We start from the raw sequence: 25,950 nt of genomic DNA on the forward strand, positions 1-25,950 counted from the left end.
TAATATGACACTTGGAATTATAGATTCAATGTTGCAGTCGTTATATTTGCAATCATATTTGGTCAATCAATACGAAAATTGTTATAATTTGTTTTTGTTGATTATTAACATGGAACTCAAAAAGCTTTGGGCTTAGCGGAGAACGATGGGCTAGTTGCAACTGCGCCGTATTTGGAGTATATCGTCGACCATGAAGTTGCGCAGGTGGCACAGTGCCTGCACCACGTTACCCTGGTCGCGCAGATTCGGTCCGATCCACTTCTCGGGTAGCGCCGCCTTGGACACCACTTGTGCGGGTGTGATGTGGGTCAGTGCACGCCGCCAGTTGTTGTTGCAGGTGGCCACGTTCAGATGGCTGCCCGTCTGCAGGCTCTCGATGTACTTAATGTAGGCCTCCGAGTGGATGACGCGAGTGGTGCGCGGCGGCACTGTGACGAAGAGCGGCTCTGGTGGCGGACCCAAGACGATCGTTTGCTGTTGCTGCAGTTGGTGCATGTTCTGCTGCGGATGCTGCTGCTGCTGGAGCTGCACTGCATCGAGATTGCTTGGAGCGCGCGGCGATTGCGCAAGGCTGGGCGGGATGGGCACAGTAGTGGCCAGTTGCGCATGCTTCTGACGCCGCGGCACGAAGTTCTTGCTGCGGTCTGCCGCCGAAATCGTCTTGCCACACTTGCTTAGATGCACCTCGCGCACATGCTTGATGAGGCGCAGCACGTTGGGAAAGGCCTGAATAGACTTCTTCACCCGCGGGCAGTTGCGCCACAGGCAGACATACTCCGTCTCCACGCCCGCTTGTGGATGGCGCTGGATGTGTCCGGTGCTATCGGACATGCAATGTTCCGTGCAGTCGCCAAGCTCCTCGAACTGAAAGTCGCACTTATCCCACTGACACTCGAAGGTTAGCACCTGACCATAGACATCCTGCGACACTTGGGGTGAAGGACTAGCACTGTTCTGGACGTCGTCCAACTCGCGCCGCAGGGCCGCCGTCTCCTCATTCTGTCGGCTAGCCCTATCCTCCCAGCTCTGCTTAACGCTGGACGGGAGATTCTTCCATTCGGTGCCCACCATGCGGGATATGTCTCCAAAGGTTGCATCCGGGTTGCTCTGGCAAATGCCTGTAAAAGAAAGTTCAAAGGTCATACATGATCTTTAAGGTATAGTAAATATGCGTACTTTTTCGAACTTCACTGGAGTACAAAATGTAGCCGGTTAGGCATTTTTTGGCCGATTTGGCGGCCTTAACTTTGGACGTCAGTGGCGTGGAGTTCACTGAAGGAGCCGGCGAGGACATGGCTGCAATGTCTGAGCTCAGCGAGGGTGTATCCCCATCCATGGAATCCTCCAGCATGCCCAGTTCATTCAATTCGTTCTTAAAGTCCTTGGATGGCTTAATGGGAGTCTTAAAGTAAAAGATCTCATCCTCGGTGACGGAGGGACTGTGCTGGAACTTGCGCATGTTGCCCGTAACCAACTTGCGAAGAGCTTTCTTTAGCTCATCATAGACGGACTCACAAATGTACACATCGCTTTCGGATATCTCCGTGGGTCGGGAGCTGATAAATTCGGAGTACTCCAGCACGGCGCAACGACCCACGATGCCCACCACCGGACTGACCTCTTCGACTGTGCTTAGCAGCAGTTCCTGGCGATAGAATTGCTTGCTCAAGCCGGGGGTGGTCTCGCTGGGTGGTAACAGCCATGGTCCTTTAAAGTATGATTTTCCATTCTGCTCCCAAATCTGCTGGACCTGTGCCACCGACTGCTTTCCTGTTTGGGTGGCCACGTAGACGAAGTCTCCCGTTTTTATGGCACCACTGCAAATGGTGTTGTACTGCTGGTAGTACGTGCTGCCATCCTCAGCATTTGGCGGCGGATCGCAAGACACATTTGGTTTCTCCTTCTCGACCAGCGTCTCTTGGAGCTTCAGCTCCTCCAGTTCTCCTTTGTGCTTTTCCAAGCGCTCCTTAAACACAGACATCACACGTTTTAGCTCCAATGGTTGCTCTCGTGGAACGAACTTCACCGAGCTGCCTTCACGGACTGGCGGCCAGCTCTTCAGCTTCTTGAACCAGCGACCCTGGATATTGTAACGAGACTCGCAAACGTACACATCCTTTTCAGGCAAGTTTTCCGGTCGCATCTTGATGTAATCCTTTATGTTCATTACGTAGCACATGCCCTGCACTTTATCCATCGAGATGGTCTGCGAAAGGCTGCTCTTGAACACTTCCTTTTCGAGGAACTTGCGAGTGGTTACATGGTACGTTTCGTGGGGCCGCACGAAGATCGAAGCCTGCATCAGCTTCTCATTGGTGGGTGATGTCCAGAGGCGCTCTATGCAGCATATCGAGGGAATCTTGTTTTCCGGCATTTGCACGTATACGTAATCGCCGGGAGAAAACACCTGCTGGTTTATTGTCATGCTTTCACCCTTGGCTGCGTTGAATTCGTCCTTCTCCTTATCCTGCTCTTGGTCCTGTTCCTCTTGTTGCATCTTTTGCTGGCGACACAACTCCACATCAGCCATAAGGCGTTCTAGACTAAAAGTTAAAGCGGACGAGCTAAGTGTGTCCTTGCACAACTCGTCTCTCTTGCGAATGAAGTATGTTTGCAACTCGATTGAGTCCTGGAAAAGTTGAGTCTTAGAATAGTACAATGGGTTCTATTATTGTAGTCATTACTCACCTGAAAAATATCCGAATCTGTGCGGGACAACTTTCTTGCACGTTCCAAACAGGCAAAAATATCTTCCTGGTAGACATCAAGCCGTTTGTAAGCTCCTTTGTCAAGCCTTCGTTTCACAAGGTCCAGCGAAATGCCGCGCACCTTGGGTCCTTCGCCAATCTCATCGTACTCCGGCAGTTCGGCCAAGGAATCCGAGTAGCAACGTCCTTCCTCGTCCTGATGATTGTAAATAGTCGTGAACAGTGTGAGGAACAGCTCCTGAACAGCCAAAGGAACATCCGGAAGAGAATCGCGCTCGGTGCGCAGCTGTTGCTTTAGCTGCAGCGTCAATTGTTGTAGCACAAGCGCGTCCTTGTAGATCTGTGAGTCGGGCTCGTTATACTTGCAGGCATTCTCCAGCATAAGCAAAAAATCCGCTGCCAAGTCATCTAAGGTATCGTAAGCGCCTTGTTTAAGTTTCTGAGCGATTCGATCCATGTCAATAGGTTCCCTGATAATGTCGTAGTAGTCGGGATACTCGCTCTTGGATGGCAACTTCGTAAATATAAGCGACAGCTGCCTCTTGCCCTTGGGCTCCTGGTACTCCTTTACTGTTTCATAGAATTGCCACAGCCGCTCTGTAATCACTGCTGTCTTTAACTTTCTTCCCACCTTGCTGTACTTCTGCTGGGTTTTTTTGCCCTCTGTAAGACCAGGGAACTCCTTGAGCTTTTCATTTAGAGCTCGTTCCAATATATTGGCATCCTCGTATATGTTAGAGCCCTCCTCATTATACTGTCGGCAGTTGGAAAACATGAGTCGGTAGTCGGATACAACATCCTCCACAGCGGCATAGCGATCGGTGCGAATGTTATGCTCGATAGTGTTCATGTCAATGGGATTTTGAATGATATCGTAGTAGTCCGGATAGATCTTCCGAGGCGGTTTCTCCATAAACATTTCGATGGGACGACGATTGCCCAAAGAGTAGTCCACCAAGTATTTCTGTATGCTCAGAATCTTCTTTTTAATAGCTGCGTTGATAGCAATGCGATTGGATTTGGGTGAATTCGAGTTATTTGGTGTATGAGAGGCGTTAGAGTTCGAATTGGAGTTGATGCGCGGTCTGCCCGGCTTGCGCTTTTCCGGCTGCGTGCTAACCCTAAATACCTCTGCGTCCATTTCCTCTGCATCCTCGTCGTCCAGATCACTGCCCTCCTCCAGAGACTCCTCCACCAGCTTGGCGTTCATTAGCTTTAACATTTTCAGCGCATCTTTGTGAGTGCGATGGGACGTCGGAAACGCCTTTTTGGCGTTGTCCAGCATGAGATATAGATCGGCAGTGAGATCACTAATGTTCGCATAGTCGCCCTTTTTGAGCTTTGTGTGGATTTGGCTCATAGATATGGGTCGTTTGATCAGATCAAAATATTCGGGATGGAAACGACGAACTGGCAGTTTCCATAGAGAGTTTCCCAATGGAGGACCAGTAACTCCTGGATGTTCCGAAGTTCCTGGTGCGTTGTACAAGTGATCGAACAATGCCCACATGGGCCCCTCACCCTTTTTGCTGGTCTCCTCGTCGTCCGAGCTGTCAACCTCCTCTTTAAGTGCTGGAAAAAGTATTTATTTATATACCAAAAACAAATTATTTTCTTATTTTTAATCCTTACCAGCAATTGCTGCACTGGAGAGACTCTTAACGCGCTTAGCCAGCTTGCCTTTTCCCATCTCCAGCTCGATACGCCGCTGCGTAAAGATCCGTTTCAGGGATTTGGCGTCCTTATAGATCTGAGAACCGGGCTCGTTAAACAGACATGCGTTCTTGGTCATTTGTAGCAGATCCCGCTCCATCTCCGCCAGCGAGGAGTAAGCGTTCATTTGTATTTTGGTTGCAATCAGGCGCAGATCAATGGGATGCTCAATGACATCGTAGTAGTCTGGATAGATTTTCTTGGAGGGCAGCAGTTGGAACATGCGGTGCATTAACCGGTCACCCACCGGATCGCTAGCGGTCATAACGGAGGCGAAGAGCTCCTCGTACTGGTTGTACTCGTCATCAGTTGCTCCATCGCCACCAGGTTCTGTGCTGCTAGTCATTCGGCGCACTTGCCGCGACATGCGTCTGGCACGCGGCTCCTCCTCCGCCAATCCATTGGCCTCCATAATGCGCTGTCTCTGCGAATGAATGTGCTGCCACAGAGAGACTGCGTCCTGGTGCTCGCTACTGCCCGGTAAGTAAAAGGCCTTGGCATTGCCAATAAGCAGCTCCAGGTCGGCCATCAGATCATCCAAATCGTCGTAGGAATCGGTTTTCAGCTTCTGCTGCACCTTGAGCAGATCAATGGGATTGACCACCACGTCATAGTAGGAGGGCTCTTGCCGGCGCTTCGGCACGCGGATGAAGGTGTCGCACAGCATGGACCCGTCCTCCTTCTTTATGTTCCTTATGGAATCGTACAACTGCTGGCACAGTTCTGTGGGATCGAGACGGCGCTTTTTTCGCGCCGATTGTGTCGTCGTCTGCTGCACCGGTGACTGCTCCGGCGTCGAGTCGTCCAGCTGCAGCGGATCCTCGTCCTGCCGGCTGGATATGCTGCTCGCCCGGCGCTTGCGGCTCAGCATCGTGTTACCCCTGTTCTTGTTACAATTAAAATCTAAAAATCCGACAATAAGACGCCACACAAAATGCCACAAATTCTGGGAATGAGCGAAAAAGTAGTGGTGGGCAAAAGGTTCGATAGTGCGCGGTCGATATATATTTCGATAGCAGGCCATTTGAATGGTGAGTTATCGTTATCGAAGCGCGCGATGGTGAATATTATTTCAAATTGTGTGCTCCCACCAAAAATCATCTTTGTTAACCAAATAAACAAGCTGAACATCATTTTACTTAAGTTCTATATTTAACCCTATAGCATTATTTATATTTTTAATTAAGTCATTGAATCACAGCACTATCGTAGGTAGTTTCCCTTAGCTCCTTCTCGAAAAAAGCCATTCAAGCCAATAGGAACAACGAAGTTAGGCTGAAATAAAAGTTAAACAGAACAATGTTTCATTTAAAAGTGAGCAAAACGCAAGCGCGTAATTAAAAGCCATGATATTTCGATTAATTTAGTAAAATGCTTTGTTTATTATTATTTTTATCACATAAATTTTAGACGCTTGTTAGTGTGTGATTGTGTGAATATTGGGTTACAGATTTGAGTATGCCGTAAAATGAAATGAACACGCCTCATCGTTGCGCTGCTTAAGGAACATTGTTAAAATCTTATAAAAGTAACTGAAATATACGTGGATAAATAGCGAAAAACATGTATGAAATGGAATTCAACTATTCACTCTGAATGACAAGAAGTTGAGTGAAATACACGAAACTCTAAACTACGTCTACTGCAAACGATTAACTGCGGCTTATGTTGCACAATTACATCTTCTATTTACATGCTAGTTATTGGCGAGATTTCTGCGAATACAATATATCATGGTACACGAGTGCCATTGTTCTGTGTTTACTGGCACCACAGTGATATGCGGGTTCACTGTGAGGACTCTGTCGGTATAAAGTACAACAATTAAGCACAACAGTTAACATTGCAACATTTAAATATTAGTATCAGTTCTGCACAACTATACGTGATCATATAACATATGTAAAGGTATATTATATAGTTTCAGCTGCCCATCTCCCATGTTTTGCTTGTGTCTCAACAGTTCATTTCGTTTGCCTTGCGACTAGCGGTGGTATTGCGACTGCTCTTACGACTAAGGTTACGATACTTGGTATAGAAACTTGTTAGGCTCTTTAGCGGCGACTCGACAAGGCGCCTCACTGCCTGTCGGTGTATACAAAACGCATTGTCGTGTCGCTTGCGCCAATATCAGTTGATGAAGCTTATGTAGTTAGTAAAGAGCACATAGTTCTCCACTAACCGGGCTCTTAGCTCCCGTCGCACCGTAGCCGTGAATTTGTTGGCCAAGCACAGGGCAGTGGTGGTTCCAAAAACCAAATTGTAAAGCAGTACAATCTGGAAGTTTCCCAACCACTCGATGGCACCAAAATCGCCCAACAGGTCAAAGTTTGTGATGCCTGTAAGAATCAATAATAGTCGCTTTTAAACATTATATTATTCATTAGTAATTTGCCACAGCTTACCTATGATCCTGCTGAGAAGCGGCAACGCCGACGACAAAATCAGCATGAAGCCACAGTTCAGCATTAGCTGCGGCAGCGACGTCTGGCGCCGCTTGGGACAAACCTTGCGCATGAACGGCATGCTGTAGAAGCCCACCACCGAGGTGGCGCCCAGATAGAAGATGAGACACACCTCCAGGCCGGCGCCAAAGGGACCCAACTTCGAGAGCGATGAGATGCCCAGTGCGAATTGCTAAATAAAGGAAACAAACTCAATAAGCATTCGTCATACATTCCCTGTAGTCAGACCTACCCTTGTGCTTAGTGGCAGCGCCTTTATGCCAATAAGGAGCTCTAGTGTATTCTGCACAACCAGCAGAATGGTAACACCTGTGCAGAAGAGCAGCAGCAGCATGGCCAGCGGATAGACGAATGTGCGTTGGAAGGTGCTCGATGTGCGCAGCTTGTCCAGTTCCTTGCGCTCGGAGTCCAGTTCTCTCAGTCTATCGTTGAGCTCGTCCACGTCGCTGGCCATTGCCTTGCGCTGGTATAGATGAGCCTGCGAGTGCTGCAGCAGTGGCTGGGGATAGAAGGTGCGCCCACGTCCCAGACCAATCCCATTGCCAAGGCGACCTCCGTTGGCGGCATCCGCGATGCTCACGTTGTGCAGCTCGATGTGCGCTAGCTTCCGCTTCACGCTCGCCTCCTCCATGTAGAAGGCGCTAAACTCCTCGTTGACGTCGCGCAGCAGCATGGGTCGCACCAGCACCTGGTTAACAACGCCAAAGAGGCGCACAAAGCCATACGGGGTGCAAACTGTAAGAAAGCAAAACGGTTGTCCTGGTTACCAAACGTGTACATGTGTAAGATCTAGAACTTATTTCTCGTTGTGTACAAAACGTAAACAAAGGTCTCTATGACATATCACTCAACTTAGAAGACACTCTGTTCTGAGCAGTCGAACCAGTCGGTATCTTAACTAAATTTCTATTCCTTACATTTTCAAAATGGCAAGCGAGGAGGTTAAAGACAATGCCCAACTCAAGGCAACTATGTTGAACTGCAATTTGAAGCCCGGTGACGCGGATGATTTTGCTGAGTTCGAGGCAACCCTTGCGAAGATCGATTGTATATTGCAGAACAAGGCACCCTCTGATGATGAAGATTCAAAGGCAGGTGGCGATGCCAAGGAAAAGATCAACTTTGACAACCTGGATGTGGACAAAGTGCGGCTTAAAGTGAAAGAAAATCGCACAGTGATCAACAAAAAGACTCTAGATGAAGACAATGAGAAGCAAGTCAAGGAGATGAACCAGAAGAGTTTCATGGAGCAGGTTGAGAAGGATGCCAATGATCGTGCAGAGGCACGTGCCAAAGCCGAATACGAAGCAGAACTACAGAGAAGGTAAGCTTAATGGTCTCCCTAAAATTATAATATATATAAGCTTAATTTTTTAGTCAGGGAAACGAAGCCTTTCGCAGCCAGAAGTACGAGAAGGCAATCCTACATTACGACAAGGCTATCATCAAAGTTAAGGACAGCGCCATTACATATTGCAATCGCGCCTTGTGCTACATCAAGTGAGTTACAATCTTCAAACCTTATGAGCTATCCGAACAAGCCTCTCTTCCTCATTTTATTTCCATCTGCCAGGCTACAGAACTATAAGCGCGCCCTCAAGGACTGCCAGTACGTGTTGGAGAAGCTGCAGGAGACTAATCTCCGCGCCTGGCTCTACCAGGCCCACGCCCACAAGGGTTTGAAACAAGACGACAAGTTCGAGGAAAGCGTGGCCAAGGCACGTGAACACAATCCCAAGCAACTGGCCTACATTGACAAATACATTAAGCAACTGCAAGCCGAATCTTAACTCACAAGAAACATAACTTATTTATTTTTGCATTGTATACTCACTCAGCATAAGCATGACGCCCAAAAATGAGACACACGAATAAAGAAACGGCAGGTGAACACTGCCCAAATCTGTGAAGCATGAAAAGCGGAAATTAGAAATGCATTGTGCACCAGAACCGATCCCAATTTGGGGATGGGCTTGTCAGGGGCGCGGAAAGACAATTGACATTGGAATTGATCTCTTCCGCACCCGTGCATCATTACCATATACTCACTTAGAAACCAGAAGAATTGAAGCTTTTCAATGCCAAAGACTGCACTTAGGACGGCAGTTAGTACGAGGACAATAATGGCCATCAGCATAAATACTGTAAAGGTTTCGTAGACTCGCGGCAGGATGCCCTTCTTGTTGCCGACGAATCCCGTGGATTCCGAGAACAAATAGACGAATGGCAGAAATATGAACAGTGACAGATTGGAGAACAGAAACACATGGTTCCACAAGCCTGTAAAGGGCATATTAAACGGGTTAGTCTGTGTTCCTCGTTGGAAAATGTAGTACTTACCCTGTATGAGTGAACTGTTTAGCCACTTCACATAATAACTGTTGGGATAGAGGAGTAGCACCTCGTTGCTGGCAATGGAAACGGGCAGCAGCATGGCAGCCCCCTCCGCAACGGCCAGTGTAAATGTGCACAGCCAAAAGCTATGGGGTTGGTTGGGTGGAAAAGGCAGAGGCAAAGAAAACCATTCGTTATTGCGAGTGCAAGGCAAGTGACGCGGCAATTAGCGACACAGGTTGTTGACCACTGGATGCCTCACCTTATGCGATAGACCAGCACCTCGTCCTCGTCATTCGAATAGAGATCGTCACGGTCGCGCCGCCTAAAACGTGAGACGACCACATAAGAGCTGGAGTACAGCAAGATGATCAGTAGCAAGAATATCTGAAAAGAACAATGCAACATGGCAAGTTAGTAAGCTTTATAGTTTTATCAGCTGAGTAATATTTTACTAGAGTATAATCAAATTTATTTTCCTTTAGAAACTGCAACATTTCGATCGCCCTCCGCAGATTGGTTAATTACGTAAAACCCAAAGTAAATTTAGACTCGATTGTGTATTTTGTTTTATTTTATTGAGGTTTTCATAGCACATTTCCCCACATATTCTTGTGTTTAAACAAATGTCAAAAAGTAAACACATCACCCACGCATCTCCTTTGTTTTGTTTTCATAAATATTTGTCATTACCGCCAACTGTGTGCACATTAGCCAAAAACATTTTCGATCTGTATTAATCTAGCTTGGTTAATATATTACTTATTGATACTGAAATGTGTACATGATTCTGGGATTCTAAGCGTTTCAGGGTCTTGTTGTCAAAAACATTTTGAACTTTTGTTTGTAGTAGACATGTTTTCAATTTCCGGTTAAGTGTATACTTAAAATAATATAATGTATATAGAATAGGTACTCAGGTTTCTTTTGCCCACAACCCTATATCACCATAAACCACTTGGCAATCGATGAATAATTATGACCGCCAATTGGACCAATAAAGGTACTTTCGTCTGCGTTCAAAGGTCACAAAGGAAAGCTTATCAGTGGCCGACGACAAAACCTGAAACATTTGATAAGAACTAGACCGATAGCGGTCATTTAAAGCCCATTGAATGTCAGCACCATTATCCGAGTAAATCCGAGTAGGTTGGCAATCTGAATCTTCATCAGCGATTTTCAAACATTGGACCCACCATTCTCGCAGAGTAAATATATTTTTGGGATCCCGAAATATAGATGCCAATCACATGGCACACGTCATATTTTCGCTTTATTTGTGTATGCGAAAAGCGAAAACAAAACAAAACGTAAATGGACACGAAAATACAATAGTCTAGGCGCACAAATAAATCATTAAGCGAAGATACTTTTCATGTTATAGCTGGCAAAAAACTTGGGGAAAAAATGCAGAGAGAGCAAAAAACAATTAATTTATACTCACGTCCCTGCTTTGTTTTGCTATTCTTTGTTTGTTATTCGAGATATTTTCAGTGGTATCTGTGAGATACTCTATGGCGTTATACAACGCGAGTTTTAATTAACTTTTAACTTCATTCTTGACCAGATCAATTAAATCAAATTTTCTTTAAATGCTCGCAGCGTTTCGCATTTTGGGACTCCAATCTTTCATTTTGCCATTCGAAATGACCTTCTTTTCAGTCAACATTTGAACAGTTTTCTATGCGCAGTCGACAAAAAATATGATCAAATATTAAAAATTAAATATAGAGACGTAAATCGCCTGCTATCAACAGCAGTGTGCGTCGCTTTATTTATAGAAACCAAGTGTAGATCATGGAAAAATGTAGATACACTGAATGGCAAAACTATAAGGTTGCAGTATAATTAAACATCCAAAAGTACACATTTTGAGCTTCTAGATATCGAGGCATTCAAATACAAAAGTGATATGCACAGACCATTTTTATAGAATCTAGGCCAGCTTATGTAGTTATGAAACGCAGTGTATTTTCTAGACTATGACGTGTTAAACTTGAAACACATCGGCGACGAATACCAACTGATATGAGAATCGTATAATATGTACGCCAGGCATTCCTGAATGGAACCAATTGAGCCAGCGATCTTCAAGCTTAGTTTAGTGCTTGTCAGCCGAGAAAACGTGCAACTGCAGTGCGCAGCCCCAAGTGGCATTTGTCACGCTCCAAGCGATTTGGATTTGGCCAAACTAAACGATCTGTGCCTCGGAATTAGCCGCACTTGCATCGTAGGCGAACGGCGAGTCAATGACTTGACATGAACTCGAGGGGGAACACAACACGCCCATTGAAATGTGGACGACGACTTGGCTAAAAATAGCAGCTACGCCCAAAATGCAGCCAGAAGGCAGCGAAAACGGCGACACTGTGGCCAGGCCAAAAGGAGGATGGAGGAGGATCGTCGGTCGGACGGGTTTTGGCTTGATTTGTAGACAACTTTGCCGGTGAATGGGCTGCGAAATATTTATACTTTTCTATACCCAATAGTTGTGCTGAACAGGGGTATATATTGTATTCATATGTGCTGCAAGGTGGGTTGGTCTACGACTATTGATACTTCTTCATAATATCATTTCAGATTATTTTTTAGAATATAGAAGCCTCTCTTCTTCACAAAATTTAGAAGAGCTGTCCAGACACCAGATATGAGTCGCCCCAATTGTTTTAGTTACCCAAATGAAAATGTGTTTTCTAATGAGGGAAACTGCATTTGCAAGACTCTCGGCCAGGGTTTAAGTTACTCAAGTCAGTTTCTTCATCAGACTTTTTCCTTATCACTACTTGGAAAATGACTAGGAACATAAGTGTGGTGTTACACAATAAGTTTGTATGTATTTTCTCAGAATTTCTTGCTACTTCACTTGGCATTAGTGGTTTTAATTCGGGTTTGGCTCTAGGTTCCTAAATTATTTATGAGAGCTTTGGGTTGTTTGCATTTCATTATTGCTCGGAGTCCCACACATCACGTATTCGGTATGTTGACCCACATTCCGACGAATTATTCAATTTTCGGCAATCCATTGCAACCAGAACCGTTGACTTAAACCGGTTTCCATTTCCTGGATCAGCCAGAACCCGATCGACAGAACCATCCTCAATGAAAGAAATGTGTATTTATAGGGGTACAAATCATCATCGGTGCAACCTGCTAGTGTGTTTAATCTACGCCAGTCTATGCCAACCCTTTCAAATGTGTCCATTTAACGCCTCGTGTGCCATTGTTTAAACAAATCCAACAGCTGGTCACGACAGCAGACACTTTCAGTGGCCCAGACGGTACCAAATCGTGACCACTAGCCGTGCACTTGAAATCTGGCCTGCAGGTGTGTTGGTCATTTAACCGAATTTTCACAAAAGGAAATTAATGCCTTGCGCAATATAATAACATGTGTTTTTATTCGATTCAGTCTGTTGTTTACATAAATCACTGGTTTCGTTTATTACACGCCCAAAATTTCTATAAATAGTAGCTCGAGTGAAACACTTTCACTTGTTGCTTTTGCTTATGTTGCCTTTCTTTGTTTTTGCCTGAATTGTTTAAATTTTGATTTGAATTGCAAGTTCTATTGTATTGGTACCAATTAAGTGAAATTTGTTGTTTATCTTATCGATACCTTGGACTTATAGTTACCTTCCATTTTCCAAATAGCACAACCTTACCATGATAGGGCTTATGAACCCAGAAGAACCAATTAACTTAAGTGCTACATTATTGGAAACTATTAATGGAGCTATTTAAGCCTGCCTTCCATTTCGATATTTGAATTTAAATATTCAACCAGAATGGAATTTAAAACATATATTTTAAAAACCTATTGTTCTTAATTAATCTAATTATAAACCAGAACATGTAAAAAAAAGTTCTAATAATAAAATAGAAATGAAATAGGCTTGGTAATGGATTGGTACAATTGAGTCAAATCGCGTGCCTTTAACAAAGTTAGAAATGAAGTATGCACCCATTTTAGCAAGTATCTCGCCGTCGAATCATCGATTGTGTTTAAACTCTTTGATTAACAACAGGTGTCCGTCCGTGTGGGCCACTTTTCGTGTGTCTGCGTGATAATTTTCGCAGCCCAAATAGAAAGTGCAAGAAGAGAGTGGCTGCTATCGCTATCGCCGCCACTTCCTTCCCCGATTGTATATACAAAGCCCAAACGCAGGCGCCGAATGTGCTGACCAGTGTAGTCCGAAACCGATAACAGAACCATAAACAAATACATTTCTGTGGACGTCCAGCAACTGATTTCTATGTTTATCAAAAGGCCAGGCGAAGTGTGTGTAATTTCAGAAGTCGCACGCATTTTACACCCAGCCACATGTACAGTTAGAACAACAACAAAAGGGACAGCTGCGCCCTGACTTCTTGTTGTTGTTTTATGCGTAGTGGGGTGGGAAATTGGGTGGAAAGGGGATGAATTCAATCAAGAAAAACACTTACAATGTGCTCGCGTACGGTATTGTGGAACAATTGCAGCTTTAGATCCGTTACCTCCTCTTCCTCCTCATCGTCCATGCCCACGAAATATTTGGACAATTTATCGCTGGTAGCCAGTTTTCCTAATTTTTCCTAGAACACGCCTCACTTAAAAATGTTACATACACTTTTGACAGTCGCCAGAGTCTGTCAAATTCCTATGGACAACAGTCCTTCTTAGTAATGCGCTCCAGGGGATAAATTTTCTGAATTAAAATCGCTGTGGTGCTACACTGCCTGATTTCGCACGGTAATTGTAATTAATTTAGTTAATTTTCTGATGCCGCATTGCCTTTCGACCCGTTTTGCGCTGGTCACTACTTTTCTACTAGCATTCGACCCGATTTGCGACCGAAACGTTAAAAGATTTCTATAAACTGTCGTCGGATTGACCACATCTGCTAGTGGTGGGCAATTGACGATAGGTCGATAGCAAGTCGATAGCTTTCGATGTATGTGCTTATATTTTAAAAAGGAAAATATTGAATCTCTGAAAAAATATATGAATTGAAGTGAAAATACTGAATTTAATATTTTCATTAAGCTCTATTATTAGAGGAATAAGTTATTTATATTCTGTAATACCAATGCAATATCTTCAAAGTAAAAAAACGAAACCCTAAAAACTATCAATGGGTTCAGACATTCTGGCAACTCTACACCTGTCAGCTGTTACCATACAAAAATGTCCAATTTGCGGCGCCAGGTAAATTAACTAAAAATCATAGGTAATCGGTTAATATTGTTTGTATTCCAGGTTCTCAGTGCTTTCAAGAAGCTCCACCGTACACGACAATACGTTTTTCAGGGGGATGCCAATGCCCTGGCGGCGGGACGACTAAAAATAAACGAATCTTTTCTGCAGAATCGCAATGAAAGCAGCGAGGATGAGATTCAAAAGGTTCAACAACTTTTTGTAAATTCTAACTAAGTAGATGACAATTTGGCATTTTACAGATGATCAAGCTGGCGCAGGACGTAGATTTGGAGCTGCGAACGAATGTCATCCAGGCCCAGAAAAAAGAGGACGGTGTTTATGGTCAGTGGGACATGGCGATTACATAAAAGAGCGCTCAAAGCTCAAATTTGGCTATATTTACAGAACTGAGGATCACGCCTGAGACAACGCGACTCGACAATGTGGTATTTAATCCTGACGCAATTATTGAAAAACCGCGCAGGCAACGCGGCGACAAAAACACTGAAGGTTGCTGCGGTGGCGCTGCGATGGCGGCGCTGGAAGCCGAAGTCCAGGCCCGCAACAAATAGGAATATATTTAATATTTAGCTGTAGTCAAGATGGTTTTGTTCTGATTAATTACGTCGTTTATCTTTAATTTCTATGATGTTTCTTCTTCGATTTGTGACTACTCTTTGACTTGGACTTCTTCTGCTTGGATTTTGTACTTTTTTTGCGTTTGCTGCGTTCGTCCGACGATGAGGAGCTGCTAGAGCTGTCCTCGGAACTATTTGAAGATGTGGAGTCACTTTCGGATTCCGAGGAACTTTCGCTCGAATCTGAACTGCTGCTAGCTGCTCGTTTCGATTTCTTGGCTTGCTTTTTGCTCTTCTCCACTGAAAGTTTCCGTTTCTTCTCAGGACTCTTGTTTCGGCTTGAGTGAGTGTCCATTCTATGGTCTTCCCGATTCCTGGATTGTTGTCTGTAAAAAGAGAGATGTTAAAGATTATGTATACATCCAGTTGCTTAACATTTTTACCTTCGCTCTGGCGATCTTTGATTCCTGGAGGTTTCTCTATGCGAACCAACAGCGTCATCGTTACGTCTTCTTTCTTGAGGGGAATGGAATCGCCTGCTGTCATTGCGATCTCTGTTTTGAGGTGGTCTTTTTCCAGTTTGATCCCTAGATCTAGAACGCCTTCTCTCGTTTTGTTCCCTTGGCCTAGAGCGTCTTCTTTCCTTTTGGTCCCTTGACCTAGAACGTCCCCTTTCTGATTGGTCTCTAGGCCTAGAACGCCTTCTGTCTTCTCGATCTCTTGACCTAGAGTGCCTTCTTTGTGTTGTATCCCGAGACCTCGATGACCTTTTTTCATAGCGATTCCTTTCGCGATTTGAATTCTCTCTGACTGACTCATTTTGCCAATTTTTTGATCTAGAACCATTTTGTTCTTCTTTTTCCTTTGATCTGGTGCGTCTTCGCAAATTCTTTCGATCATCTCGTTCGCTTTGCTCTTGGTGACGCTGTTCCCTCGCTTTTCTTCGCTCTGCAGAGCTCATCCTGATTCGAGAATCTTCCGTCCTTTTGCGCTCTTTATGGTATTCTGTTCTGGACCGCCCATTGTTGGGTTTCCTGTGATCTTTGTCGTCTCGCAAATTATTAAAATCCAGCTTTCCATAGTCGCCCTCAATACCACGTCCTTTGCCCCGCCAGGTGACCTTGGAAACGGATTGGGAGAAGTCCACGTGGATGCGTCGATCGTCGATAAGCACATTGTCCATTTTGAAATAAGCGGCCTCACAAGATTTTTGTTCCTCGAACTCCACAAAAGCATATTGCAGGGAATCTCCCGTTTTTCGGTCACGAATCACCTCGCATCCTTTAAGCACGCCGAAGCTACTAAAGATTATCTCCAGATCATCGTCGGTTGTAACAGGATTTAGTTTGCACACGAACAACACATTTTCAGGCGGTGCCATGTCTGCATCGGGTAAATCGCCGACAATCTCAAGGATTGTGGCTCGAGCCTTGGCCTCTCGTTCGGCCAGCATCTCCTGCATCTCCTCCGCGGTCATGCCATCAGTGTCATCGATATCCTCGTCGGCAGCGATGCGCCCATTCTTCATACGCTCCGCACTGGGCGAAGGCGAGCGACTTGGAGCCTGAAGGCCGCGCGGATTAGGAAACGGATCCTCAAGAACAACAGTGTGTGTGATGCGTATATCCTGGTAAGGACGGAAGCTGTCGTCCACAATAGCGTCGTTTAGCTTGCGCAGCACCTCGTGACCTTCCACCACTTCACCGATAACGCAGTGGTTGCCGTCCAGCGATGTTAGGTTCTCACCTAGCGTGAGGAAGAACTGGGATCCGACCAGATTCTTGCCTGCACTGACCAGCGATAGCATTCCGGCACTGGAGTGGTTAATCTTGGGCAGGAACTCCGCTTCGAAGAAGCGCTTTTGCGGACCCTCCACCACGCCCCAGATTGATGACCCGCCGTCTCCAGCTCCACTCGGATCGCCGGTTTGGGCGATGAATCCCTGCTGCACCGTGTGAAATAGATTGAAGTTGTAGTACTTCAGGCGGCACAGCTTGAGGAAGTTTAGACAGGCGGCTGGGCGCTCGCTGATGAACAGGTCGACGGTCAGGTCACCGATCGTGGTTTCTATAACCACCGACATTTTGCGAATTCACAGATACCGGCAAAAATCAAGGTATAAACAAGAACAATATAGAGGTGGAGAAACATCGGTGCTAACATCGATGTTATCGATGTTTTCGAAAAATCACAAACATCGATGTTTTCGAGGAATCATCGATGTTTTTCCATCTTTACTGCGCATCGAAGGAGATAAGTGTATAAATTGCAGGTATAAATGAATTTTCCAAATTTTCTTATTCAAATATTTATTTAATGTGACTTGCTGGTATTAGTATTATATATAAACTTTGAATAAAACATTTTTTTATTTTACGTACCCTAAACTGAGAAAAAAGTAAATAAAATACAAAATGAACAAAGAAGTCCATACCTGTAAATAGTTATTTACGATAATAAGTTATGCTTATTAGTTCATCCGATACTTGACATCGATTGAATATTTTAAAAGCAGACCGTAACTTAGTAGTCGCCATTTTCGATTGTCATTCGATTATTGTGTGTGTATCAGTGAGTCTTGTCAAAGAATTTTCACACGTTTCGAGACTGGAAGAAATAAAAAAATAGAAATAGAGAATTTCATTCCAATCTTAAAAAGCAACCAAGTACTAGTTAAGCAAGTGACCAGTGATTTAGCACAAAGCATAATGCCAGAGGCAGGAAAGAAAATCGCAGAGTTGCGCGTGTGCGACCTAAAGAGTGAGCTGGAGAAACGCAACTTGGAGACGGTCGGCCCCAAGGCGGTGCTCATCGAACGCCTGGAAAAAGTAAGTCCACACATATGTATGCACTTTAAATCGCGGTTCAGTGCCGCTGGCGATAAATATAGTGATGCAATTGCCGCGAATGTATGACTGTGTGTAAGCAACGCCTGGCTTTTTTCTATTTTCAAGTCACTAAGAGCGGACGGGCTTGACCCGGCTACCCACTTGATTGTGCCGGGCGCGAAGGCCAAGAAGCCGTTTGCCATGCCCATGAAGGATCTCCAGTCGGAGGTGGTGATCAAGGAAGAGCCAATCGATGCCGATCAGGAGGAGGTGGAACAGCAAGATGATTACGAGAACGGCAACGCCTTCTCGCATCATGCCGACGACGATGGGCATGAGATTGACCAGGTGGGCGATGTGGACGATGAGTGTGTGATCCTGGATGACGACGATGAAGAGGATGAGGATCAGGTGTACGACGATGAGCCCCAGAACGGAGATGGCGATGCCGAGGGGAAAGCTCAGGAAGATGGAGCCGAAAACAATGGCGACAACCAGGCTATTATCCATGGTGAGGAGGAAAACACCGGGGACACCGGAAATATGGACAATGACGAGTCAATCAATTTGACAATTGGGGAGGACGAGCAGAAGCTGCTGCACGATGAGGTGATTTTAACTATCCGGCCTTAAATTGATGCATTCTAATCCAATTTGTTTTGTTTTCAGGCTTCCGACGACAAATCTGTTAAGTCTGGTATGTTTATAGAGCAAAAAGCCTGTATATTATAGTGGTCCGATAGTATAACTAAAACCATAGAAAATTTGGCATTCATGACTAGAATTATCATGGGTTTTGTATATAATCAATTAAAAATTTCGAGAAACAAGAAATGAAGCTAATAGGCTAATAAAAGTTATACTGATTAGCAGTCAAACCGGCCAATAAATCCGAAAAGTCTAACTCGAAGGATGCCGACAAGAAGAATGACGATGGATCTCGCTGCAAGAAAAGGGATGAGAAATCCTGTGATAAGAAGGACTCTAGGTAAGATTTGCAAACGTTTCTGTGATATAAATTCTAAACACATAATTTATTTTTTTCTTTTCATTTCGCCACATGATTGTGCCATAATTTATTATGGAAAATAGCGATCAAAAGTCCTCGGGAAAGTCGTCGAATCAAAAGGACGATAAAGGTAAATTAAGTTAAAGTTTTAGCATGAATAAGAATGGTGTGTTCGGATGGTCTTGCGTTGGGAATGATCAGACCAAGCATGAACCCAGTTAAGGTCGAAAAAATTGACTAAACCATTGAGGAACATGTATCAAAAGACCGTGCAAGAGAGTGTGAATTTGGTTGGGACACGGACATGGGACGCCTATCAACAAGGATGCGAGAATTCGGCTCAGGAGCAGCGATGCATCTTAAATTCAGCAATTCGAGTTAGTTTGTTTGTTTGTTAGTTTGTTCCAGTTAACTTCGACGGAAACTTCATACTAATCAAACACACATCCCAATGTTATCCAAGGAGTTTATAACATTGGTCATCAATAGGCGTATGTGCAAATACTCCGTTGACGGGCCTATAATATAAAATGAGGCTATCTGGAGAGTAAATGGATGGCACCTTTCCTTTGCAGCTGGGAAGTGCGGATATTTCTAATTCTTCTCGGCAGATAACTACTGGATTTGGATTACATCACTTATTTCGATCCTGACTAAGATATGCTGGCCTTTGGATGATGATGAAAACTGACAGCTATTAAAACAGTCAGCTCTGGATATGCTGCTCTATACTCTGGACCCCCTTCAGCAAAAAGCGAGCCTGCTGCCGCGATGGATTTTCATCATCAACCCAATCAAATTCATACTCTCTTTGCTTCGTTAGGTGAAGTTTGTCGGTAATCTTACGATTGTGCTCTAAACTCCAACATCTGCAGCAGCTACAAAATGTGTGCGTTCACAAAATGCTTCCCTTAAAACGTATCATAAACAAAAACAGTTAACCAGTTAAGCCCACTCAAAGCTCTGACCATATCTCTCTTCCAATATTATTATTTACATGGAACTTGCAGAGAAATCGACAGCAGCACCTGGTGCCACATCCTCCACTGCATCGAGTGCCGCTGGCAGTAAATCGGGATCCGGTTCAAGTGCTGGCAATGGTACCGGGGCCAACTCAAACAACAAGCAGGCGACGCTGTCGCGTAATCTCTGGGTTTCTGGGCTGTCCACTTTAACCCGTGCCAGCGACCTTAAGGCAATCTTCTCCAAGTTTGGCAAGGTGATTGGGGCCAAAGTGGTCACCAATACGCGTACTCCGGGCACTCGCTGCTACGGGTACGTGACCATGTCCTCCTCGGCTGACGCCTCGCGTTGCATCGAAAATCTGCACCGCACCGAGTTGCATGGACGCATCATTTCGGTGGAGCGTACCAAGAACGAGATTGGCGGCAGCTTGAATTCCAAAGAGGGCAAAGGCAAGACTCCGGGCGACGCCGGAAACAAGAAGAAGGATGACGACAGTGGCAAAAAGTCTGGTAGCGGCAAGGGTTCCAGCTCCAACGGTGGCGATGACAAGAAGGGCGGCGATGGAAACGGCGACAGCAAGTCCGTTGGTGGCGATTTGAAGCGTGATGGCAAGGAGAGCAACAGGGACCGCAGCCGTCGCAACGATGACCGGGGCAAGTCGTTGGCAAGCCAGGATAGATCGCGCCACGATCGCGAGCGATCCGCCAAGGGTAGTCAGGATCATCGTTCGGGGCGCAATCCACGCGACGTCGACCGTGAGATTCAGCAGCGCCAGAGGGAGCGCGAGCGTCGTCAAAGGGAGATGCTATCCTACCAGAAGATACGTGAAGAGCGCGAGCGCCAGCGCCTTCGGGAAAGGGAGCGTGAGCTGCGTGAGGAGGAGCGTCGCCGTCGGGAGGCCCGTGAGCGCCAGCGAATCGAAGAGGAGCGTCTGCAGGAAGAGCGGCGCAAGCTCGCCGTGGAGCGGGAACGGCTCGAGCGGGAGAAGGCCGAGCTTTTGCGGATGGAGCGCGAGCGCCAGAAGCTGGAGAGAGAAAAAATCGAGCTGGAACGCCTCGAGCTGAAGCGACAACAGATGAAGTATGCTAAAAAAAACCAAAAACAGACCGTAATGCGTTGCACTCGTGCCAACGCAGAGACGACAACACAGATATACCAATATATTTATTTTATACTCTCTCGGAAAGCATTTGTCCTTGTGATTAGCGTGTTAAGTTGCAGCCTCCACGTTGTTTCTTCAACTCAAATTGCTTTTAAGCGGAACGTTGATAGGCAAATGCATCCTAGTCTAAAGTCTGAGTCTGATACCCCCACTTCCCTCCAGAACCGACATTACCAGCATTACTAACTCAACTCTTTTATTTCTTCCATCTCTCTTCCTCTCAATCTTGTCGATTTACACAAACAGGATCATGGAATCCCGCGATGATCCTGGCAAGCGCGGGGTAAGCAAGCGCTCCGACGACCGCTATGGAGAGGTTACTGATCGTAAGCGCACAGCTATTTTTGATGCGCCACCACCACCGAGGTTCGACACGAATCTAGTCAGCTCCCGCAGGTAAGATTCTTCCACAGAAAATAACTTGCGAGTTACAATTATGCCTTTGCAGCACCTATGACAAAAAACACGATGACTACGGATCCTCGTCGACGACCAAGCGCGTGCTGGATGACTATTCTAGTTCCAGCAAGCGGTTGGATTACTCCAGCAAGCGTAACGACTACAGCTCTTCTGGATCCAAGCGTGGCGCTGTCGATGATTACACTGCCGTGCCCACGAAGCGCTCCAACGATTATAGTGCCTCCTCTTCTAGCAAGCGCGACGACTATAAGCGCGATGAAGTGCGTCATTTGCCACTTTCAGGAACTGTCGGCGGCGGCTCAAGCAGCTCGTATCTACACAAGAACAACACAGGCGGTGGCGGAACCGGATCCTACGTCCACAAGAACAACACCAGCAGCACTGGCGGGCGCTACAACGATTCTGATCGCAGCAACACATCGAGCTATAGACGCGACGACTCTCACAGCCTGTAAAAGTTTTAACAACGAAATTAAACTAGCTACGTTGGATTCTAACTATTCTAATTTCTTATTATAGCGGTAACAAGCGTTATGACAACTCCAGCGGCGGCGGGGGAGCCTACGGCAGCAGCTCTAACAGCGTTAACATCTGGGCCCCATCATCCGGTGGAAGCAGCTCTCACCTGGGCAGCGGTGGCGGCGGCGGCGGCAACCAAATTAAGTCATACGGCAACAACGGCCTGTCCTCGAATATGCACAGCACCAATTCGTGGCAAAAGTCTGCTCCGGTTGACGACAACGGTTGGCGGCAAGTGCCCGCGCGCTTCGATCGCGGCTACAACGAACGTTCAACCGGCTATCAAGGACAGAGTGGGGGCGGAGGAGCAGGCGGAATGTACGGTGCGAGCCGACCCGCCCAGGATCGCTACAGCGGACCAGTGTCGCGCTACTAGGGAACGTGCATTTACATAAAATGAGGCAATTCGAATTTCGAAACATGCATCCCCACATCCAACACACCCCCCCGAATGACTTTTCCAGCAGCGCCCAGGAGCGCTGCTCTTAATATAGTGCACTTTAGTTGTAGTTCTAAAACATAAATTACATTTTTAAACAAATAAATGTATTAACTAAGTTGGAAATGCGCAAACAAATATGTAGGATTTAATGAACCTATACGTGCGGGTAATCGCCTTCGTATGAGGATATTAGTGGCGTGGTCGTGTCAACCAGGACCAGAACGCTATGCGCCAAGGGATAAACGTCATGCACCTGGACGTAATAGCCACGGTCGCACTGCTCCTTGGAGGAGAAGAGACTGCAGGAGATGCAGGTAAATATAAAATCCCTGTTGCAAAATGACTAAACTTACGCTAATATATCCACCGGTTCGAGTATCAGCTCCGACTTGTAGACCGAGGCCAGAAAGTTTGTAAACGCTGCCGTGTTGTTTCCCAGCTCCAGTTCGGTGTTGGGTGTGCAGATCTGCAGTCCTAGGCCACAGTTAGTCGAACCAATCCCCGGCAGGCCGTTACGAGTACCCCAAACGGTGATGATGTTGTCTTCCGAGGCGACAATGGTGCACTGGTCGCTACAGTTTGCCTTCTGAAGGCGTCGGTTTAAAGGGGATTTCTCTACTTATACAGAATAATACAAACCACAATATACCGAGACTTGACAGAATCCACCAGGGTGGGGTGTTCAACCGAGTTGCAGTGCCTGATTCCCCGCTGACCCTCCGCATTTCGGCCCATTGTGTAGACATAGCCGCCCTCCACCAGGAACACCGAATGCGTGGACGAGAAGCACGCCTGGGTCACCTTGTGAGGCAGTTGGACTTTTTTCTGTGCATGAGAACTATAAGGTAAACATAAGTTGGTAACTCAAGATTGTGGACCTACAAAGGCAGTAATCTTTGCCGGACGTTGGAAACCAAGTTTATTGTAGTCATTGCTACCACTGACGTGCAGTTCTCCGTTGGCAAATAACACGGCGGAAGTATCAGGACCGCAGTAAATCTTTGATGGCTTGGTCTTCACATGCGATAGCAGAATCTTTTGGGGAAATTTCCTGGCGGGATTATGTATTAAGAGATAGATGGCAATAATAAATTATAATCTCCAAGAACCCACTGTTGCTGCTGATAATTTCCAAGGCCAAGGGCTCCGCATGTACTGGTGCCCCAGACGTAGACCGCTCCCTCTCGGCTCAAGGCCAGAACGTGCTGGAGTCCAGCGGCCACCTGCTCGACCCGGACATCTGCCAATCGGGCTATTAGCTTGGGGCTGTGGTAGTTGCGTTGCTCGTCCTGCCCCAGTGCCAAATGGGCATTGCTCCCGCAGCTTAACAGACTTCCCGCCTGGGTAACCAGGATTGTGAAGCCATCGCCGGCGCAGGCGCTCACCACATGGTAGTTTCGCACGCTCTCCATACGACTGGGGTAGTGCTTCCAAGCCTCCAGTGCTGTTAGACCCAGCTGGCCGTGGGTGCCCTCACCCCAGGCGTATGCCGATCCGTCCTCGTTGACCACCACGAAGTGGGAATCCGACATGGCTACGTCCACGATGACAGCCTTCGGCGGCAGTTGGATGGGCGCCATGCTGAAGCAGGTGCCGAATGCCTTAAGCTGGTATAGCACGGATCTGCAGGTGGGCTTCTGGATTAGATCGTCGGATTGGACGTTGACTAACCCATTACCGTTTCTCGAGGATCTCGTGCGGCGCCGCTGTATCCGCAATCATCAATTGCTTTGTCTCCGTCTGGGCGGTGGGCAATTCCAACTCCATGGACACACTGCTGTGGGCGGCGGCTGGATCAGGAGCAGTCAATTGGTCGCTACCCCGACCTCCCACATCATCCTCGTAGGAGTACCTGCGAGATCGTGAGAGTTCAAGAGCTGCTGGTGGCACGAGAATTCAAGCATACCCTTTGTTCTTTCCCAGGCTACGGAATATTAGCGGAATCCAGTAGACCAATACCTCTGAGGCGGTAGGTCGCCGTGGTGCTTCCACTTGAAGCAGATTGGACATTAGACTTCGCAGTCCCGATGTGTAACCCGAAGGCACGGGTGTATAGTTCCCTGCCATAATCTTGGTGACCAGTTCGGATAGATTGGAGGCAGCAAAGGTCTTCTTCAGGCAGCACATCTCGCCCAGAATGCAGCCCAGAGCCCAAATGTCACTCTTGTTGTCGTACTCCTTACCCTCGCACTGGAAACCATGGCAGTATTAGGGTACAGTGACATACATATATCGACCCATTAAACCTATTACCATCTCCGGACTGAAGTAGTAGGGTGTGCCCAAAACAGTCTGGGCATGTATCTTGGTGTTCATTATTTTGGATATGCCAAAATCTCCGATTTTCACAATGCCTCGCCTGTTCAGAAATACATTAGCGGTCTTCAAATCCCTGAATTCAAAACGAATATGGTAATCAATTCTCTTCTAGAATATATAACAATGACTTCGTTACCGATGCAGGATGTTCTCCGAGTGCATGTAGTTGATGGCACTGGAGATCTGTTCGAATACGGCTATTATATATCGTTCAGGAAAATGCAATTTTCCCTGCCGCTCGGCGATGATTTGGGCCAGTGTACCTCCATCGGCGTACTCCATCTCGATGAGCAGAGTGTTGTCCTTGATGAAGCTACCGAGGTAGCTCACAATATTCGGATGATGTAATTTCGAGAAGACTTCAACCTCGTTCATGGCCAGATCCCGACCAGGCGGGGTCAACTCACTCAGGTTGATTTGCTTAAAGACGATCTGGTGCCCGTCGGACTTGCGTCGGTAGAGGATGGCGATGCCAAAGGATCCCTGGCCCACCACCCGCACCTTTTCATAGTTAGCCAATTCAGGTCCTGCCACGCCCACTCCCGCCTCCCGTGGAACACTAAGCTGCAGGAGGCTCTCCTGTCGGTTGGGCACCTGTGCCTTACTGCTCGACATGGCCTCCGCCAAGGATGTACTCGCCGCTCCGGTGGTGCCGTCCGTAATGGTAAAAACCGTGGGCAGCACACGAGTGCAAGTCGATTGCTTCCGCTGCGTAGTCTGACCCAGGGGTAACTGGAGCGAACTGGTGGTCAGTGTGGTGGCGTCGGTTATGCGACCGTTGAAAATGGGCAGGGAGCTCGCCTTGGCCCGGAACTTCTTCATCGCCTTCGACTGGACACAACCTACGCCTTGGCTGTCCAAAATCGAATCGTATCCTGCTTATTGTATAATTATCCTTTGGCATGTTCCAGTCATAGTTGTGGTCACAATGGTTGCTAGGTAAAGTGGGTGACACGACGTCTGTTTGGGTGGACCCGTGCTCGCGTTATCAGTGGGCTCGCTAATTGGACAGCTCGGAACGTGGGGATACAATCAGATGCAATTGGAGCGGAAAGAGGACGACAATATTTGCAGGGCCACGATTCTGAATAATCAATGTTATATCAATGAAATATCAATGTTAATTTCTCAGTTTCAAGTGTTTTGAGAAAATTAACAAATCGCTAAGCTGATTGGCTTACACATAAATGTATATTCTTTGAATTCATTATTAAACATCAAAAGACCGCAGACAGTATGTTTATTGCTTTATGGTTTACATTTTAAGAATCGTCATCCTGATCCTGATTACACCAAGGAGGGTCCCCCTGC

The 25,950-nt window shown here is 46.4% G+C and overlaps 7 protein-coding genes across 9 annotated transcripts; 3 read left to right on the forward strand and 4 right to left on the reverse strand.

Moving 5' to 3' along the window:
- Window positions 1–17: 17 nt before the first annotated feature.
- LOC6729466 (protein polybromo-1) lies at window positions 18–5,416 on the reverse strand. Its single transcript, XM_016174768.3, has 4 exons — window positions 4,341–5,416; window positions 2,689–4,280; window positions 1,177–2,629; window positions 18–1,118 (listed from the first exon to the last, which is right to left on the reverse strand). The coding sequence occupies exons 1-4, from the start codon at window positions 5,290–5,292 to the stop codon at window positions 151–153; spliced, it is 4,965 nt and encodes a 1,654-aa protein (XP_016036141.1). The 5' UTR covers window positions 5,293–5,416; the 3' UTR covers window positions 18–150.
- Window positions 5,417–5,773: 357 nt separating this feature from the next.
- LOC6729467 (protein Lilipod) lies at window positions 5,774–14,145 on the reverse strand. The gene is made up of 8 exons (XM_002104741.4): window positions 13,664–14,145; window positions 9,483–9,607; window positions 9,227–9,366; window positions 8,936–9,166; window positions 8,721–8,789; window positions 7,119–7,621; window positions 6,827–7,058; window positions 5,774–6,760 (listed from the first exon to the last, which is right to left on the reverse strand). Exons 1-8 carry the CDS (start codon window positions 13,736–13,738, stop codon window positions 6,552–6,554), a joined length of 1,584 nt encoding a protein of 527 aa, XP_002104777.1. The 5' UTR covers window positions 13,739–14,145; the 3' UTR covers window positions 5,774–6,551.
- LOC6729468 (tetratricopeptide repeat protein 12) lies at window positions 7,728–8,805 on the forward strand. Its single transcript, XM_002104742.4, has 3 exons — window positions 7,728–8,210; window positions 8,264–8,386; window positions 8,460–8,805. Exons 1-3 carry the CDS (start codon window positions 7,813–7,815, stop codon window positions 8,674–8,676), a joined length of 738 nt encoding a protein of 245 aa, XP_002104778.1. The 5' UTR covers window positions 7,728–7,812; the 3' UTR covers window positions 8,677–8,805.
- Window positions 14,146–14,247: 102 nt separating the features above from the next.
- LOC6729469 (complex III assembly factor LYRM7) lies at window positions 14,248–15,036 on the forward strand. Its single transcript, XM_002104743.3, has 4 exons — window positions 14,248–14,405; window positions 14,457–14,600; window positions 14,657–14,738; window positions 14,802–15,036. The coding sequence occupies exons 1-4, from the start codon at window positions 14,385–14,387 to the stop codon at window positions 14,966–14,968; spliced, it is 414 nt and encodes a 137-aa protein (XP_002104779.1). The 5' UTR covers window positions 14,248–14,384; the 3' UTR covers window positions 14,969–15,036.
- LOC6729470 (peptidyl-prolyl cis-trans isomerase sig-7) lies at window positions 14,912–17,139 on the reverse strand. Its single transcript, XM_016174767.3, has 2 exons — window positions 15,418–17,139; window positions 14,912–15,360 (listed from the first exon to the last, which is right to left on the reverse strand). The coding sequence occupies exons 1-2, from the start codon at window positions 17,055–17,057 to the stop codon at window positions 15,033–15,035; spliced, it is 1,968 nt and encodes a 655-aa protein (XP_016036142.1). The 5' UTR covers window positions 17,058–17,139; the 3' UTR covers window positions 14,912–15,032.
- A 357-nt stretch (window positions 17,140–17,496) lies between these two features.
- Window positions 17,497–22,443, forward strand: LOC6729472 (SAFB-like transcription modulator). 3 transcript variants are annotated; one of them, XM_016177471.3, is made up of 9 exons: window positions 17,497–17,802; window positions 17,929–18,411; window positions 18,472–18,499; window positions 18,673–18,790; window positions 18,895–18,941; window positions 19,822–20,857; window positions 21,186–21,335; window positions 21,388–21,810; window positions 21,879–22,443. In XM_016177471.3, exons 1-9 carry the CDS (start codon window positions 17,683–17,685, stop codon window positions 22,252–22,254), a joined length of 2,781 nt encoding a protein of 926 aa, XP_016036143.1. In that variant the 5' UTR covers window positions 17,497–17,682; the 3' UTR covers window positions 22,255–22,443. The 3 variants fall into 3 exon arrangements, 2 of the variants coding, with proteins under 2 accessions (XP_016036143.1, XP_002104782.1); XM_002104746.4 differs by having other exon boundaries at window positions 18,676–18,790; XR_005544286.1 differs by lacking the exons at window positions 19,822–20,857; window positions 21,879–22,443 and having other exon boundaries at window positions 18,676–18,790; window positions 21,388–21,528.
- On the reverse strand, window positions 22,331–25,747 carry LOC6729473 (serine/threonine-protein kinase Nek8). The gene is made up of 9 exons (XM_016174766.2): window positions 24,776–25,747; window positions 24,574–24,712; window positions 24,227–24,510; window positions 23,999–24,172; window positions 23,434–23,943; window positions 23,203–23,371; window positions 22,960–23,145; window positions 22,674–22,906; window positions 22,331–22,619 (listed from the first exon to the last, which is right to left on the reverse strand). The coding sequence occupies exons 1-9, from the start codon at window positions 25,459–25,461 to the stop codon at window positions 22,475–22,477; spliced, it is 2,526 nt and encodes an 841-aa protein (XP_016036146.1). The 5' UTR covers window positions 25,462–25,747; the 3' UTR covers window positions 22,331–22,474.
- Window positions 25,748–25,950: the final 203 nt, after the last annotated feature.

This window comes from Drosophila simulans, chromosome 3R (assembly GCF_016746395.2).
Source record: "Drosophila simulans strain w501 chromosome 3R, Prin_Dsim_3.1, whole genome shotgun sequence".
In the NCBI taxonomy this organism is placed as follows: domain Eukaryota; kingdom Metazoa; phylum Arthropoda; class Insecta; order Diptera; family Drosophilidae; genus Drosophila; species Drosophila simulans.